The 14463-nt window shown below is 53.7% G+C and overlaps 1 protein-coding gene across 1 annotated transcript in view; it reads right to left on the reverse strand.

The window, feature by feature from the left end:
- MACF1 (microtubule actin crosslinking factor 1) overlaps positions 1-14463 on the reverse strand; it is a 137932-nt gene that overhangs the window by 62697 nt on the left and 60772 nt on the right. Inside the window, exons 36-42 of the mRNA XM_031062038.1 lie at positions 3774-3917; positions 3455-3688; positions 2717-2932; positions 1750-2265; positions 1290-1466; positions 727-850; positions 223-431 (exon numbers count right to left, since the gene is read on the reverse strand). Of these exons, the coding sequence (XP_030917898.1) occupies positions 223-431; positions 727-850; positions 1290-1466; positions 1750-2265; positions 2717-2932; positions 3455-3688; positions 3774-3917 (1620 nt within the window). The remainder of the gene's footprint in view (positions 1-222; positions 432-726; positions 851-1289; positions 1467-1749; positions 2266-2716; positions 2933-3454; positions 3689-3773; positions 3918-14463) is intronic.

The following is a 14463-nucleotide window of genomic DNA, read 5'->3' on the forward strand; positions in this document are numbered from 1 at the left end:
AAAATAAAAACTTAAAATAAAATAAAAATAAAATAAAAGTAAAAATAAAAAGTCAAATAAAAATTAAAGTAAAATAAAATAAAATTAAAATTAAAATAAAATAGTTCTGCTCATATTCCTTTTTAAGGTTTTTTTTGTGCTTTCAGCACTCAGCAGTTACCCCTGCATGGTGCAGCTGCTGCTCTGGGGTGTTTGGGGTGAGGGAGCCGGGCCCAGCCTTACCACACTCGTGGCAAGCGAGTCCTGGATGGAGGCAGAGGTGAGCACAGCTGGCTGATCCTTCTCCAGGCTCTTCTCAATCTCAGCCACGGACTGGAGGAGGCTCTCCAGGCTCTCCTGCACGCTCTGGGACTGGGCAATGGATTTCTGCAGCAGGTCCGAGCGCTCGGACATCTGCTGGGAGAGGCTCTGGGAGCTGCTCATGATGGCATCTGCAGGGTTCAGCACAGAGGACACCCAGTGGCACAGAGCTCCAAGTGCCCAGAGAGCAGCCAGGGTCACCTTTGGCTCCCCAAAACTCTCAGTGATGACAAATCTCTGTCCCCAAACTCAGCAGTGAGATGGGGGATGCAACACAAGTGGCCACATCCCTCCCCACGTGCAAACCCTGAGGACACACTGCCATGAGATTACCTTCAAATTCCTCCAAAAAAGTGATTTATTTTTGGCTTGTCCCCACCCTCCCCAGCCCTCCCTGGCGGCACTGACAGCTGCTTTGCTCTGTACCTGTTGTTTCCTGGATGTGGCCGTGGTCTGGGGCTGGCTCCCCTTGGATGTCCAGCAGGGTCCGAGCTGCTTTCTGGAGCTTCTCCACTGGCACCTGGTGCTCAGCCAGGTCCCCCTGCAGTTGCTGTTTGCACACAAGGCGAGCCAAAATCAGAGATGGGTCCCAGGTGGGATTGCCACACTCATGGAGCTCAGGGCTCCTTTTTCACCCTCTGAGGGATCCTCTGCAATTCATCACTGAATTGTTAAGAAATTATGGGAAAAATCTACCTCCACACAGAGCTGGATCAGAGGGTTTGGGCTGTCCCAGTGCTCTGGCACCCTCATGGGGGAGGAATGTCCCTCTTTATGTCCCTCTGGGGTGACTGCAGCCCCTAAGCACCTCTCCCAGAAGTTTGACCCACCTGAACTGCAGCACAGAACCTGCTACATCTGCAGGTGCATCTTTGCCCTCAACCAGCAAAAAAACCACAAATGGGTCAAGTCTCCCTGCTGCTGACTGCTCAGAGCAGCCAAATTCCCATCCAGGCTCCAGCACTCCCTAGGAAATCCCCCAAGTGTACCTTGGTGCTGGCGAGCTGCTCCTGCAGCACGGCCAGATCTGAGGAAACCGTTTCTGAGAGCAGCTTCCCCAGGGCAGCTTCACTCTCCTGCAGCCACGTCCTGAGAGACTCTGCCACCTCCTGGAACTGCTGGTAGTGATCCAGCAAGGTGTTCAGGTGGGAGCCCAGCTTGGAGCACTGCAAAGGAGCAACGAGAGGTGACAGGGATGCACACAAATGCTGAGCAGCCCGTGGGAAAAGGAACAGGAATCAGCAAGAAAGAAAAAGCAATTAAAAAAAATCAATCTTGCCAGAGGCTAAATGAATTACTAAGGGTGACATGCAGACCGACAGCAAGACAAGGGTGTTGCCCAAGCCCTGAAGAAGACAGTCCTTGTCCTACAATCTATAAATGTCCTGGCAGCTGGGACAAATATCCCTCCCTGCCTGGGAGGGAAAGAGCTCCCAGCCCTTCCCATACCTTGGAGTGCAGCGCGGTGTATCTCTGCGTGGCATCCTCCAGCTTGCTCTTGACCACGCTCCTGGACATCACCAGCTGGGATTCAGCATCCCCAGCATCCCCATCCAGAAACTTCTCCCCCGACATGGTGACGAAGCGCAGGTCACCCTTGTGGGAGATCACATCCTCCGCGAAGCTGCCCTGGCGCCGCAGCAGCTGCCTGAGGGAGGCGGGGTCACTGTCCCCCTTGTACATCCCCTGCAGCTCCTGCTCTGCCTGCTCCAGCCAGGCCTGGAACTCCCCGTGGTCCTGCAGGAACTTCTGGAGCTCCTCCCTCAGGAGCTGCGCCCGTTTCAGCTGCGCCTCAGCGCGCGCCAGCGAGGCCGGGTACCGCTCCCGCAGCTGTGCCAGCTGTGCCCGCAGCCTCTCCTGCTCCTCCCCAGCCAGGCTGGGCCCCTGCTTGTCCAGGAAAGCCTGTGCTGCCTGCGTGGCCAGGATGATGTCCTGCTGCTGCGACAGCAGCTCCTGGTGCTGCGCCTGAAAGATGCAGGGGTCAAGGTGAGCTCGGCGCTGAGGGGCTCTGCTCCCCTCTGCAGCTGTGGCTGGGCCAGCACTGGAAGGGTTAAAGGGCACAGTGGAGCAGCCTGGTCTAGTGGAAGGTGGGAGAGGAACAGGATGATCTTTAAGGTCCTTTCCATGCCAATTATTTTCATGATTCTGTGACAAAGCATCAGCAGGGTGGGGAAAACTGGGAACGTCCCGGGTTGGGCTACAGGAGTACAGAGTGACCCCTTCTGTGGCCATCATGGGCACCTGCTGGACCCTGATTACACCTTGTGGGTGGGCACACGCCCACCACACATCCTGCATCTCCTGCAGGGCCTTTCTGAGCTTGCCCCATGGAGAATCCCATGTTTCAGACCCAGCTAACAGCAGGGACAGGGCATGGGGCAGGAGGCTTTGGGGGGGACAAGGTGTCAGTGCTGACCTTCAGCCTCTCGTAGTGCTCATCCAGGCTCTCAGCAGCACTGTCTGCTCCCACAGTGCGGCCATCAGGGACATCCCCAGGGCTTTTTCCTGTGCCTGGGCTGACAGGGTGTGGTCTGTACTCTGGGAGCTCTCCCTTCTGCTCCAGCGATGCCACCCAGCTCAAAAGGGAATCGATCTTACTGCTGTTCTCCTCCAGCTCTTTGGCAGCTTTCACCTGAAAGCACAAGGGCTCCAGATAAGAATGACCCAGTTCTTGCATGTTCAGCAGACTGCTGCACGGGGGAGGGAGACAAAAATCAGCAGAAGGAGAAAAAAAGAAACCAAACTGAGGAGTTTCCCAGCCTCAGCAAATGCCTGAGACACCTCCAGACCCTTTGTGGCTCTCTGGAAGGTGCAGAAAAGCTGTGAAAAATCTCAGCCTCGCTGCTGCATTGAATTCCTCATCCTCATACAACCCAAAAGGGCTGGGATGTGACTGACAATCCTCATCCATTAGGGGTCACCCCAAAGGTAGAGTAAGGGACCTTTTCCTCCCCCACTCCCTCCACAATCAGCTCACCCCTGGCTGCAACTCCCAAAGCATTTAATGACAGAAATATCTGGGGGGAACCTCACCCAGAGAACACCCAGGAAGGAACCACAAATTGCTCTGTGCTGCATCCCCCAGATGGGCTCCCAGGACCTCAGGGTCCCCCTCAAGCAAAGCCTGGAGGCTCTGCAGCCCCTGGCACGTTACCTTCTCAGTCTCCTGCTGCACTGCAGCACTCACAGCACTCTCCAGCTCCTTCTGGGCCACCTCTGTCCTCTCCTGCAGGGACTGGTACTGCTCCTTGGCACGCTGCAGGTCCTGCTGCAGTGCTGCCAGCTCCCCAGGCTCCAGCTTGGCCTTGTTCTCCTCCAAAAACTGCTCTGTGCTCTTCAGGACGCCAGCAAAGGAGGCGGCTCTGCTGTGCATGCTCCTCTGCAGCTCCTGGGTGGGTGAATTCATGAGGCTCTGGGCACTCCCGAGGTGAAACCTCTCCACCCCTGCCCCCCAAAATTTAAATATCACTGACCTTAACGTCGCTTTGCCTCTGCTGGAGGGCAGGCAGGTCCCCTTCTGCTCTCTGCTGCTCTGCCAGGGTGTCCTCAGCCTGGCCCAGCCAGCGGCTCAGCTCGGCCAGGCTCTGTGCCCGGGCTGCCTGCTGCTCCTGCAGCGTCTGTGGGCACAGCAAAGGGGACAGGGGGACAGGGCACAGTCAGGGCCAGCCCTGCACCTCCTCTCACGCTGCTGAAAGGCAAGGTGAGGTTACAGCTGGAGCAGTTCCTGGAGGGGAGGATGCAGCACAGAAAACTTTGTGGCTCTCCGGGTGCTCCCTGTCCAGCAAAAGGTGACACACTGAGGTCACTGCTGAGCTGGTGACACTTTTGTCACCATTGGAGGTTTCTCTCTGAGCTGCAAGATGGAGCTGCACTGCTCTGCCAGGAAAACTCAGCCACGAGTTTCTGTGCCTTTTCCATTCTACTTTACAAACATTAAAACTGCAGCAGAAACTCATTGAATGAGAGGCAACAACGGCCTGGGACAGGCAGCACCACTGTGGAGCCCCAGACAACCCCAAATGAGGGATTTTAACAATTGTTTGGGGTTGGAAAGGGAGCCCTGGAGAGGGAAAGTGTTTCTGTAGCTGATCCAGCTCCTCTTTTTGCTGCCAGAGCACAACACAGAAGCGCCTGTTTGAGCAATTGAGCATGATGTGACCCGAGAGTCCCTGTGACACCCCTGTCCCCCTCTGCCAGGGGGGGATAAAAGGTTTCTGAGTTTTTTTCAGCAAGGTGATGTACAAACTTGTGCAAAACACTGTGCCTGTTTCTCCCAGTCATAAGAGAAAACAACAGAAGCAAATTGAAAGAGCCTTCTTAAGAGCTCTTCAGCTGCAAAGCGAGTTCTTCCTGGGTTAGGATGGGCTCAATCTGAAAAGGCAAAGCAAACTGGTTAATACACACACACACTCCAGAGAGGACAGGCAAGAGTTACAGAGAGCAATTGTTAATAAAAAAACCACATTAATCCTGTCTTGGATGAGAGGATCCATGCAGTGCTGGGTGCTGCTCAGAGATCTGAGGACTTGTTTTTGTCCTTGCCAGCTGTTTCCCTGGGACAGCAATGCCTGATGTGGGCAGTGGAAACAGGACATTGGGTGGCTGTGGTGGCCCTTGTGCACAGGGATTTTGGGGGTGATTGCAGGGTTTATTCCACCCAGCCCCAAACAATTCCATATCTAGCAGAGAGCTGCTGCCCAGATCTCAGCAGGGCTCCACATTTTGGGAGCAAAGCAACTTTCTGCCTGGTAGGAAGAAGAAAGACTTTTAGAGGAAGCTCGTGATGTGCAGTGAGAACTGCTGAACTGGGAGTGGCATGCAGGGGAAATCCCAAACTGGAGGTGCTGTTTCTGTGGCTGGGAAGAGCTTCAGCAAGCAAAGGAGATCGAGATGTCTCACAACCTTCACCTGCTCCGTCTGCTCCGCTTGCTGGAGACAGAGCTGCAGCACCTCCAGCCGTGCTGTCACACGCTCTGACAGGTCCCTGAAGGCTTTCTGCAGCTCATTGAGCAGCCTCAGCAGCTGCCTGCTCTGCTGGGGGGTTAAATCCTGCGCGTGCTCCGAGATGAGGAGCTGGATGTCGAAGGCAGTGGCGTCCAGCTCGGCCTTGGTGTCAGCAAGGGGCTCCTTCAGCTCCTGAGTGGGAGAGAAAAAAACAGCTAAAATGACCCTAAAATGATCAGGGTTGTGCTGCTTCCCATGCCACATGAAATATATTCCAGAAACACCAAACTCTCCCAAAACTGCACTCAGCATGGAGATGTCACAACATCTTTTATGAAAAATCCTTTCTTTAGGATTTTTCCTCCTGAGGAGCTGAGAGGCCTCAGGAACAAAATGTAAACGTTGATTATCTGCTGCTGTGGAATGCAACAGGTGCATCTGTGACTGGTCTCATGTGGTTGTTTCGAATTAATGGCAAATCACAGTCCAGCTGGCTCGGACTCTTTGTCTGAGACACAAGCCTTTGTTATCATTCTTTCTTTTTCTATTCTTAGCTAGACTTCTGATGAAATCCTTTCTTCTATTCTTTTAGTATAGTTTTAATATAATATATATCATAAAATAATAAATCAAGCCTTCTGAAACATGGAGTCAGATCCTTGTCTCTTCCCTCAACCTGAGACGGTCACAGGTGAGAGCGTCAGGGATTTTCCAACTTCCCTCTGCACCAGGTGCTGGAGGCACCTCACCAAGAGGTTTCTTGGATGTGTAGGGCTGCCCTTGGGTCTGAAGATGACTCAGACCAGGCCACAGTGACTCCATGTGCCACCACCAGCTCTCTAAGCCTTCAATCCCCTGATTTCCATGCCAAGATGCCACCACTAAGCTTGAAAACAATCTTTATGGCTAGAAGATGGATAAGGAGACTGGGCTGCTCGTACAGGTGATGGAGATCAGGGCAGGTGTGATGCAGCAGCTTCCCAGAGGATGTAACCTGACAGGAATCTCCCCAGGTCACTCAGCCACCACCACGCCCTTGCACAGGAGCATTTCAAACAACCACACCAGGCTGTGTATTATGGAAATAAATGACTTTAGAGAACACCCAGCACAGCAGCTCCTGCTGCAGCACAAGCTAAGGGCAAACCCCGGGAGAGAAGCAGGATTAAAAAGCTTCTCCTCCGTGCAGAGGGCAGCAAGTTCATCAGGCTGCAGGATTAGGGGCATTGCCATGGTTACCTTGTAGTGCTGCAGGCAGTGACTCAAGCTGCTGCCATCGGTGGCCTGCTGGAGATCTCTGTCATCCAGCAACTCCGTGGTGCCAGAGACCCAGCTGAGCAGCTCCTGCAGCCTGCCCTCAAGAGCCTCGTGCTGGGCCAGGATTTTCGCCTGAAAAGCAGAAATTCATGGTTTAAAGGAGGAATTTTAGGAAGCTTTTGGGGCAGCAGGGGGCAGTTGCCAGCTCTACCTTTTCAGCTTCTGCAGCCCCACGAAGGTTTTGCAGCCGGGACTGCAGGACCTCACTTGCAGAGCTCAGAGACTTCTGGAGGTTCTTGGCATCCTTCTCCAAAGCCTTCAGTAACTGCTCTGGGACTTCTTCAGGGGGGTTGGCCACAATCCTCTGCACAGCATCCAGCTCCTGATTCACTGGGAAGCTCAGCTCCTGCAGCTCAGAGCCCAGAGCCTGAGACAAAGACAGCACGACAGGGTGACTTCACCTCCCTGCTGCCAAAACCCAGCAGGGCTTTTGGAGAGGCACCTCCAAACACTCAGTCTAGAAAAATCCATCCCACTCTCCAGCCCTGCTCGGCTGCCAGCACTCTCCTGCCTTTCTCCAGGCTGTAAAATTCCTGTCAGCCAAGCTCAGGCTGTTGCAGGAGGGATGAGGTTGATATAAAAGCCTGTTAAACCTGAGACAAAACTCCCAAAAGCAGGGAGGGGTGCAAAGGCTGTCCAGGAAGTGGGGAGAGGGAGGAAAGCTCTGTCTAACACCAGCCAAGCCTCACTCACCTCTGCTTGCTGCCTCAGGTCGTGCAGGGCTGCCAAATTCTGCTCTGCTGGCTGCACACGTTTGATTCTCATCTCGATGTCTCGGAGCATGGAGAGATAAGATATCAGCCTCTGGTCGTGCTCCAGACACATCTTCTTGCTGAACTTGATCTGCAGAATCAGACAGGAAATCAAAGCTTCAAACTTAGGCAGAAAAGAAGACAAAGTGTTCTATAAAATTCTTTTTTTTTTTTCTTCCCCAAAAGAGAAGTTTGTTAATAACGTTCCCGCTCATGGACTCGCCACTTGCCCGCCTTATCTACAAGATTTACTACAGGAGAAATAAAACACATGGTTCTTTTTCCAACATAAGCTTATAAATGGCAAGAGATCTCTTGGTGTTGCAGCAAAAGTGCCAAAAAAAAAAAAAAAGAGTTTTACTTGTTAGTCATTTAGCAGTAATGCTCCAGCAAAAGGAGCCACAGCTCAGCCCTGAGTGTTTCCAGTTGTTCATCACCAGCTCCTTTGCCAATTCCACTGCAGCTGATACTGCAACATCCACTCCTCATGCTTCAGCTGCCCTCTGTGCTGAAGACCTCAGACAGATTTAGCACCAAACATCCACAAATAGCTCAGAAAAACTGCCTAAATAGCAAAAATATTCACTGACCTGGGCCGGCCTCGTGGACTCCCTCGAGGTTTCCAGCAGCTCGCCCTCCACGATCACAGGTAAGAGCAAACCCCGCTCGCCTGGGCCTGGCTGCTTGCTCCTCTCCTGGGAGGGTTCCTCTTGGGGTTTTGGGGGAGCAGGGGCTCCTCCTTGGTCTGCTCGGAGCTCAGCTCTTTGCTCGTGCTGTTTCTCCTCTCCAAGCTCCAGGACTGCGGAGGTTTCCCGAATTTCTGTGGGTTCCTCTCTGATAATTAAGTCGTGGGGCAGTTCCTGTGCCACGGTGGCTGTGCTGGGCACATCCTGGGTGGTTTCCACCCTGGTGTCTTCCTGAGCCATCCTTTCCTCCAGACTCAGGGCCACCAAGGAATCTTGACCATCCTTGGTCCCACCTTTCACCACCTCTCGAGTTTCCCCGTGCTCAGGGAGCACCTGATCCTCTCTGGGGGTTTCTCCATCTTTCCCAGGAATTGTTTTCTTCCCTTTTCCACCCTTGTGCTTGGCTGTGTCTCGTGCCAACCCAGCAGCAGTCTCAGTGCTGGATTCATGTTCTGGCTCTGGCACCCTGGAGACAAAGTGCTCCTCCTCACCCTTTTTCCTTGGAATTTCTTGGGAAACCAGAGAAGGAAGGAGCTGCTTCTCTGCGGGTTTCTCTGGCTGGGCGCTGTCTCCTGGAATGCTGCCCTGCTTCGCTTTCTTTTTCTTGCTTTTCTTTTTCTGGGTAGGTTTTAGCTCAGTTTCACTTGTTCTTTCCTGATCAATGGCACCTTCTGTGCCAGAGGTTTCTCTTCCTGTGTGTTTGGCAGCTGTTTTCCCTGCAAGCTCATCTCCCACAGGAACACCAAGCTCGGGGGGTTCTCCAGACTCTGCAGGACCCATCCCTCCCTTCCCTGTGCCCTCACTGACAGATTCCCTCGGGGCTGCTGGTGTCTCCTGGACCACACTGGTCACTCTCTCTCCTTGCCCAGGAGTCACCACTGCACCTTCCTCACCTGCCGCAACTCCCTCTGCACTTACAAACTCTCTCCTCTTCCTCTTCTCCTCATCATCCTCCTCCTTGTGAAGCACCTCTGTGCCCAACTGCTCCTTCTCCAAGCCCAGTCTCTCTACTTTCTCTGTCCTTCCATCCATTTCTTCCCTCAGCTCCTTGCCCTTGGCTGCTCTCATTTGGGAGATGCCTTTTGGGATCTGTTTTTCCACAGCCCCTGCCACCACTGCCTCTCCAGGGAGAGACACTGTCCCCAGCACTGAGGGGTGCTCTGGAGTCACCTCAGCCTTTGTCTGGGGGTGATGAAGATGATGATGTTCATCTTGGGGATGGACACCACCCTCTGAAGCTTCCTGGGGTTTTAATTTCCTTTCTGTCCGTGCTTTGGGGGATTTCTCAGTGGCTGCAGCTGCACTCTGAGCTGTGTCATAGCTCACAGCTTTAGGCTGAGCTTTGGGCTCAGCACCATCAGACCTGGCAGGGAGGATGTCACCCTCCTCTTCTGGAGATAGTTTTTCTATTTTTTCCTGCAAAAGTTGCATTTTTTCTACTTTGAAGACCTCAGAACCGACTTTCTCCTCGGATACTTGCACGTCCCGAAGACCAGCAGCTAATTTTTGGCTGATCAGTCCTTTTCCAACAGCTTCCCTCACAGTCAACCTTTTCCCACCGGGGGCATCAACAATGCCCCCAGCCCTGAGCTGGTTGGTGGCGATGACTTTGGCCATGGCCTCATCCAGCATCCCCTGCTCCACAGCTGCCCTCAGGGACAGCCTCTGGCTGACAGAGCCCTCCACCACCCCTCCACTGTCTGCCTGTGCCTGCAGCAGCCTCAGCGTGGGCACGGGGTCCACCTTGCCCAGCCTCACTGCCTCAGCACACGGCAGCTTGGTCCCTGTCACCTCATCCCTGATGGCCTGGAAGGGATGGACCTCCAGGTACCTCTGGCCGGATTCGACGTCGATTTTACACTTCTTGAGGAACTCTGAGTAGGGAAGGATCTTGCAGGTCTCGGGGTCCACAATTCCTTCCCTCATTTCTGGGGATGACAGGGCTTTCTCCACCACCTGCTGGGGCACCAAGCCCTCTTGCACCGCCTGACTCAGCGCCAGTCGCTGGCCAGAAGCTGGATCAAGGATGCTTCCACTCTCAGCCTGGATTTCCTGCACTTTCCTCTGGAATTCCGGGCTGAGGAGCCCCAGTGACACTGCCTGGGGCAAGGGCAGCTTCTCCTTTGTAGCTGGATGCACAAAGCCCTGCAGGACCACACTTTCAGCTTTCCTGAGCTCCTTGCACAGATCTGGATCGATCAAACCGTGTTTCATGGCGTCGTCCACCGAAAGCCTCATCCCAGACACGTGGTGGATGATCCCTCCATCAGCCACCTGCTTGGTCAAGAGCTGAAAAGCTTTTTCCTTCTCCAGGAGCCCTTTTTCAACAGACTCTGCCACAGTCAAAGGCTGTTTGCTTGCAGGATCCACAATCCCACTGGTCTCAGCCTGCAAATTAATGAGCTTCTGCCTAGTCACCTCATCAGTGCCTTTCCCCTTGGAAGCCTTCTCCAGCTTGACCAGCTCTGCCCGACTCGTTGGCTCTATGAGGCCCAGATTTGAAGCCAAAGTCACTGACACTTTCTTGCCACGTTTCAAGTCAACAATCCCCCCAGTAACCACCTGCCCTTCCAAGATCCTCATGGCTGTCTCCTTGTCCAGGAGGCCAACGGCAGCAGCATCCTTGATGGAGTAGACAAAGTTGTTGCCCGGGTCAAGGACACCACTTATGGCTTTGTCAGACGTGAGGACCTTCTGGAGCAGCTCCTCATCCATCAGACCTTCTTCAATCACGTCCTCAGTGGTCAAGGATTCACAGGCCTGAGGGTCAAAGAAGCCACTGAACATCTTCATCCTCTCCATGAGTTTCACGGCTGTGTGGCCAGACACCACGCCAGAGGCCACGGCCTCATCCAGCAGCAGGGTCCTGCCCGTCTGCTCATGGGTGATGCCACCACTTTGGAGCTGCACCAGGAGCTTTTCCAAAGTGTCCTCTGCTTCCTGCTCCTCAGGGGCTGGCAGGGATGGTTCCTCAACGCCCTCATCACCCAACACTTCTTCCTGCTCTCCTGTGTCCTCTGCTTCCTGCTCCTCAGGGGCTGGCAGGGATGGTTCCTCAACGCCCTCATCACCCAACACTTCTTCCCGCTCTCCTTCTTCCACTTTCAGCACAGTTCCCATGTCCTTGATTTGCCTCTCTGCTGGTGCTGCCTCCCCACGTGCAGGGAGCACAACCTCCTCTCCTCCCAGCACACCATTTTCAACTGTTCCCTCCTTCAGCAAATAAACCTCTCTCACATCTTCTGCCTCTCGTTCAGGCTCCCTCGCACCCTGAGACCTCTCTGCCACCATTTTCAGTCTGTCTCTACTTTCTGGAACGCCCATTGTTATGCAGATTTCACTTTTCACAACCACTGCCCCACTTTCCAACGCCCTCTTCTGATATTCAGGACCTTCCACTCCATCTGCTGCAGGAGGCTTGGACTCTTCTTCTGCCCCAATCATTATTTCCTCTGTTTCTCTGATTAATCCACTGTCAAGGTCACTGGGAGGTTCTGGCATCAGTAATTTTGCCTGATGTTTATCCCTGGTTGTAAAAGTCACCTGTTCTTTTCCAAATTCAGCATCAGTTTCACTCCTGATGGTCTCCTGTTCGGTGGAAATCTGCTCCTGCTCTTCCACATGCAGGAAATCCTCTGCATCCTCCAAGAGGAGACTTTCAGGTCCCACCACCACCTCCCCATTCTCCAAAGCAGGTCTGGGTGGTAGGATCTTCTCACTTTCACCTTTTGAGGGAGCAAATTGAAACTCAAGCTGCTGCAAAGCCAAACCATTGCAGGGTTTGCTTTCAAGAGCTGCACGTTCCTCTGTCTCCTCAAAGCCTTCCCACACCTGTGCACAGGATCCATTTTCTTGGCTTTGGATGAGAGCTTTAGTGAGATTGTTCAACTCTGCATCCACCAAGAGCACCTTCTGGCCATCGTGGATGTTGATGTAGCTGTGGGTCATCAAGTGGAACATCAGCCTTTCATCAGCACTCCTCAGCAGAGGCTCCTCCTGACCTGTGGGGCTCCTTCCAGGGGAGCTCTGGCCCTGCCTGCTCCAGCTTGGAGCTCCAGAGAGCTGCACGCTGGCCAGGACATCAGGGACAGCTGTTGACTTCAGCTCCTTGACCACGTCTCTCTCCAGGATGCCCTGCTCCACTGCCTTCTGCCAGGACACCACCTCTGTGGTTTCTGGGATGAAAACAGCCTGGAGGAGCTGCCTCTTGCTCAGAGCCTCCTCAATCAGCTCCGTGGAGAGCATCCCCTGCTCCAAAGCATCTGCAACAGGGATGATCTCCCCTGTCTCTGGCCACAGCAGCCCCATGAAGGACCACAGGGATTCCAGGAGCAGCAGTGCAGTCCTTGGAGCTACCAAACCCCTCCTCAGGGCTTCATCCACGGTCAGCCTCTCTCCCGTGGTGGTGTCCACGACGCCACCAGTCTGCAGCTGCCGGATCAGGAGCGTGCAGGCCAAATCCTGCTCAATCAAATGATGCCTGACAGCCTCATCCACGGTCAGCCTGTGTCCTGTCCTGGGGTCTACAATGCCACCAGCAAAGAGGTGGGCTTCCAGCAGCCTGATGGTCACCTGCCTGTCTATCAGCCCCTCCTGGAGTGCACGGAAGATGCTGACCTCCCTGCCTGACCTCAAGCTCACCATCCCGCCCGCCAGCTGCTTGACTGGGAGCAGCCTCAGCCCAGTCTCTTGGTGGATGATGCACCTGTCCAGGAGCTCAGGCAGACTGATCTTCTCAGCAGTGTTGGGGTCAATCAAATCCCTGCCAGCTTCCAGGTGAGCCAGGAGCCTGGAGTGGAGCTGGGGGGGAAGGAGCCTTCCTTGCACTGCTGTCTCCATGCTGATTCTGCCCTGCTGGAATTTAAAGCCCCCAGTGAGGAGCTCAGCCTCAAGAATCTTCAGCCCAACGCTCTCACTGATCCTCCCCTCTTCTATGGCAGCAACGACGGGGAGGAGCTGCCTCCCTTCACATCGGATTTCTTCCACCCGCTGGAGAGCATCCTTCAGTTCCTGCAGCACCCGGAATGCCCTGAGATCAATGATGTTTCTTGCCAGAGCTTCCTCCAAGGAGAGTTTCTCACTGGTCTCTGGGACAACTAAGTCAGAGGAGATCACCTGGGCCTCCAGGAGGACCAGGCCTGTGTCCTGATCTATAAGACCTCTCTGCATGGCACCAAAGACAGGGAAGATTTCTACCGTGCCAAGATCGATCACTCCTGCCACGGCTTCATTGCCCTGGAACAGAAAGAGAAGGAAAAGAATTAAATCAAAATCCAGCATTTCCAGCACTCATTGCATGAGTTTCAGGGAGGCCTCAGTTTAAAAAAAAAACAAAGCAAAACCAAAAAAAAAACCTTAAAATTCCCAAACAGGCTAGAAAGTCCTAAAGTGTTTGCAATCTAGTCCATCACCAGGGCAGCACCAAGATGCTTCCAATATCCACCAGCAGTAATGCAGCAAAGCAGCAAGCACCAAAACTCAGACTCATTCCTAATGCTCCCCAGAAAAGAGGGCAGGAAACCAACAAGCACAACAAAGCCCTTCAACAACTCCAGCTTCAAAAAGCAAAGACAACACAAATCCCACTCATGGGGAAGAAAACCCCCCACAACCACCCACTGTGGGGTAAAGAGGAACCTTTCCCAGCACAGCCTCCATGCTGATTCCTGCCATGCTGAGAATCCTGCACTTCCCAAGCAAATCCCAAGTGCCAGGATGGGTGGGGAACACCACAGAGCCCCGTGCCATGGAGCAGCCCCCAGCCATGCACCAGGGCAGGAGCAGGAGAGCTCCCCAGGCAGGACCATGGCCCCACTCCAGCACCTCCAAGCTGCTCCTCAGACAGGGCCAGGGGAGAAATGGAACAAGTTGGAGGTTCCAGCATGGGAACAGTGACAAACTGGGACCACATCAACTACTGTGGTGGTTTTTGGAGGGGCTTTTCTGGCTGCTACCCCCACAGGGAGGGTGATAATTTGGGTGATAAAGTGTCTTTGTACAAAGGCTCTTTGGTTGTTTGGGTTTCTCCCACTGCCACTGGTTGGGTATAAGGCTGGCCCAAGCACTCCAAGATTTTTGTGGGGATAACAAGGAGGGAATCAGGACTATGGCATGAACTCCTTTTGCATCCCAACACCCTGCTGTGGGGACAGGAGGAACCTTCTGGGACAACCTCAGCTCTCCACCACCATGGCCAGACCCTGACGTGCATACTCAGAGACGTGGAAAGACAGAGAAAGAGGGAAAGGGGGGAAAACAAAAGAGAAAGCTCAAAAAAGGAGATAGATGGATGGGAGGGAGGGGAGTAAAAGGCTTTTACTTACCGACTTGCAGGGTGTGCCTTGAGCAGTTAAAGACAGAGCCTTATGGAGCAGTTCAGCCGTATCACACACAGTGTAAAGCTTGGGGTTAGCGTCCAGCATGCGACTGTTTTGTTTTGCAAAAAGAACCCCACACACAGGTCC

The sequence above is a fragment of the Geospiza fortis genome, unplaced genomic scaffold, assembly GCF_000277835.1.
Source record: "Geospiza fortis unplaced genomic scaffold, GeoFor_1.0 scaffold432, whole genome shotgun sequence".
Taxonomy (NCBI): domain Eukaryota; kingdom Metazoa; phylum Chordata; class Aves; order Passeriformes; family Thraupidae; genus Geospiza; species Geospiza fortis.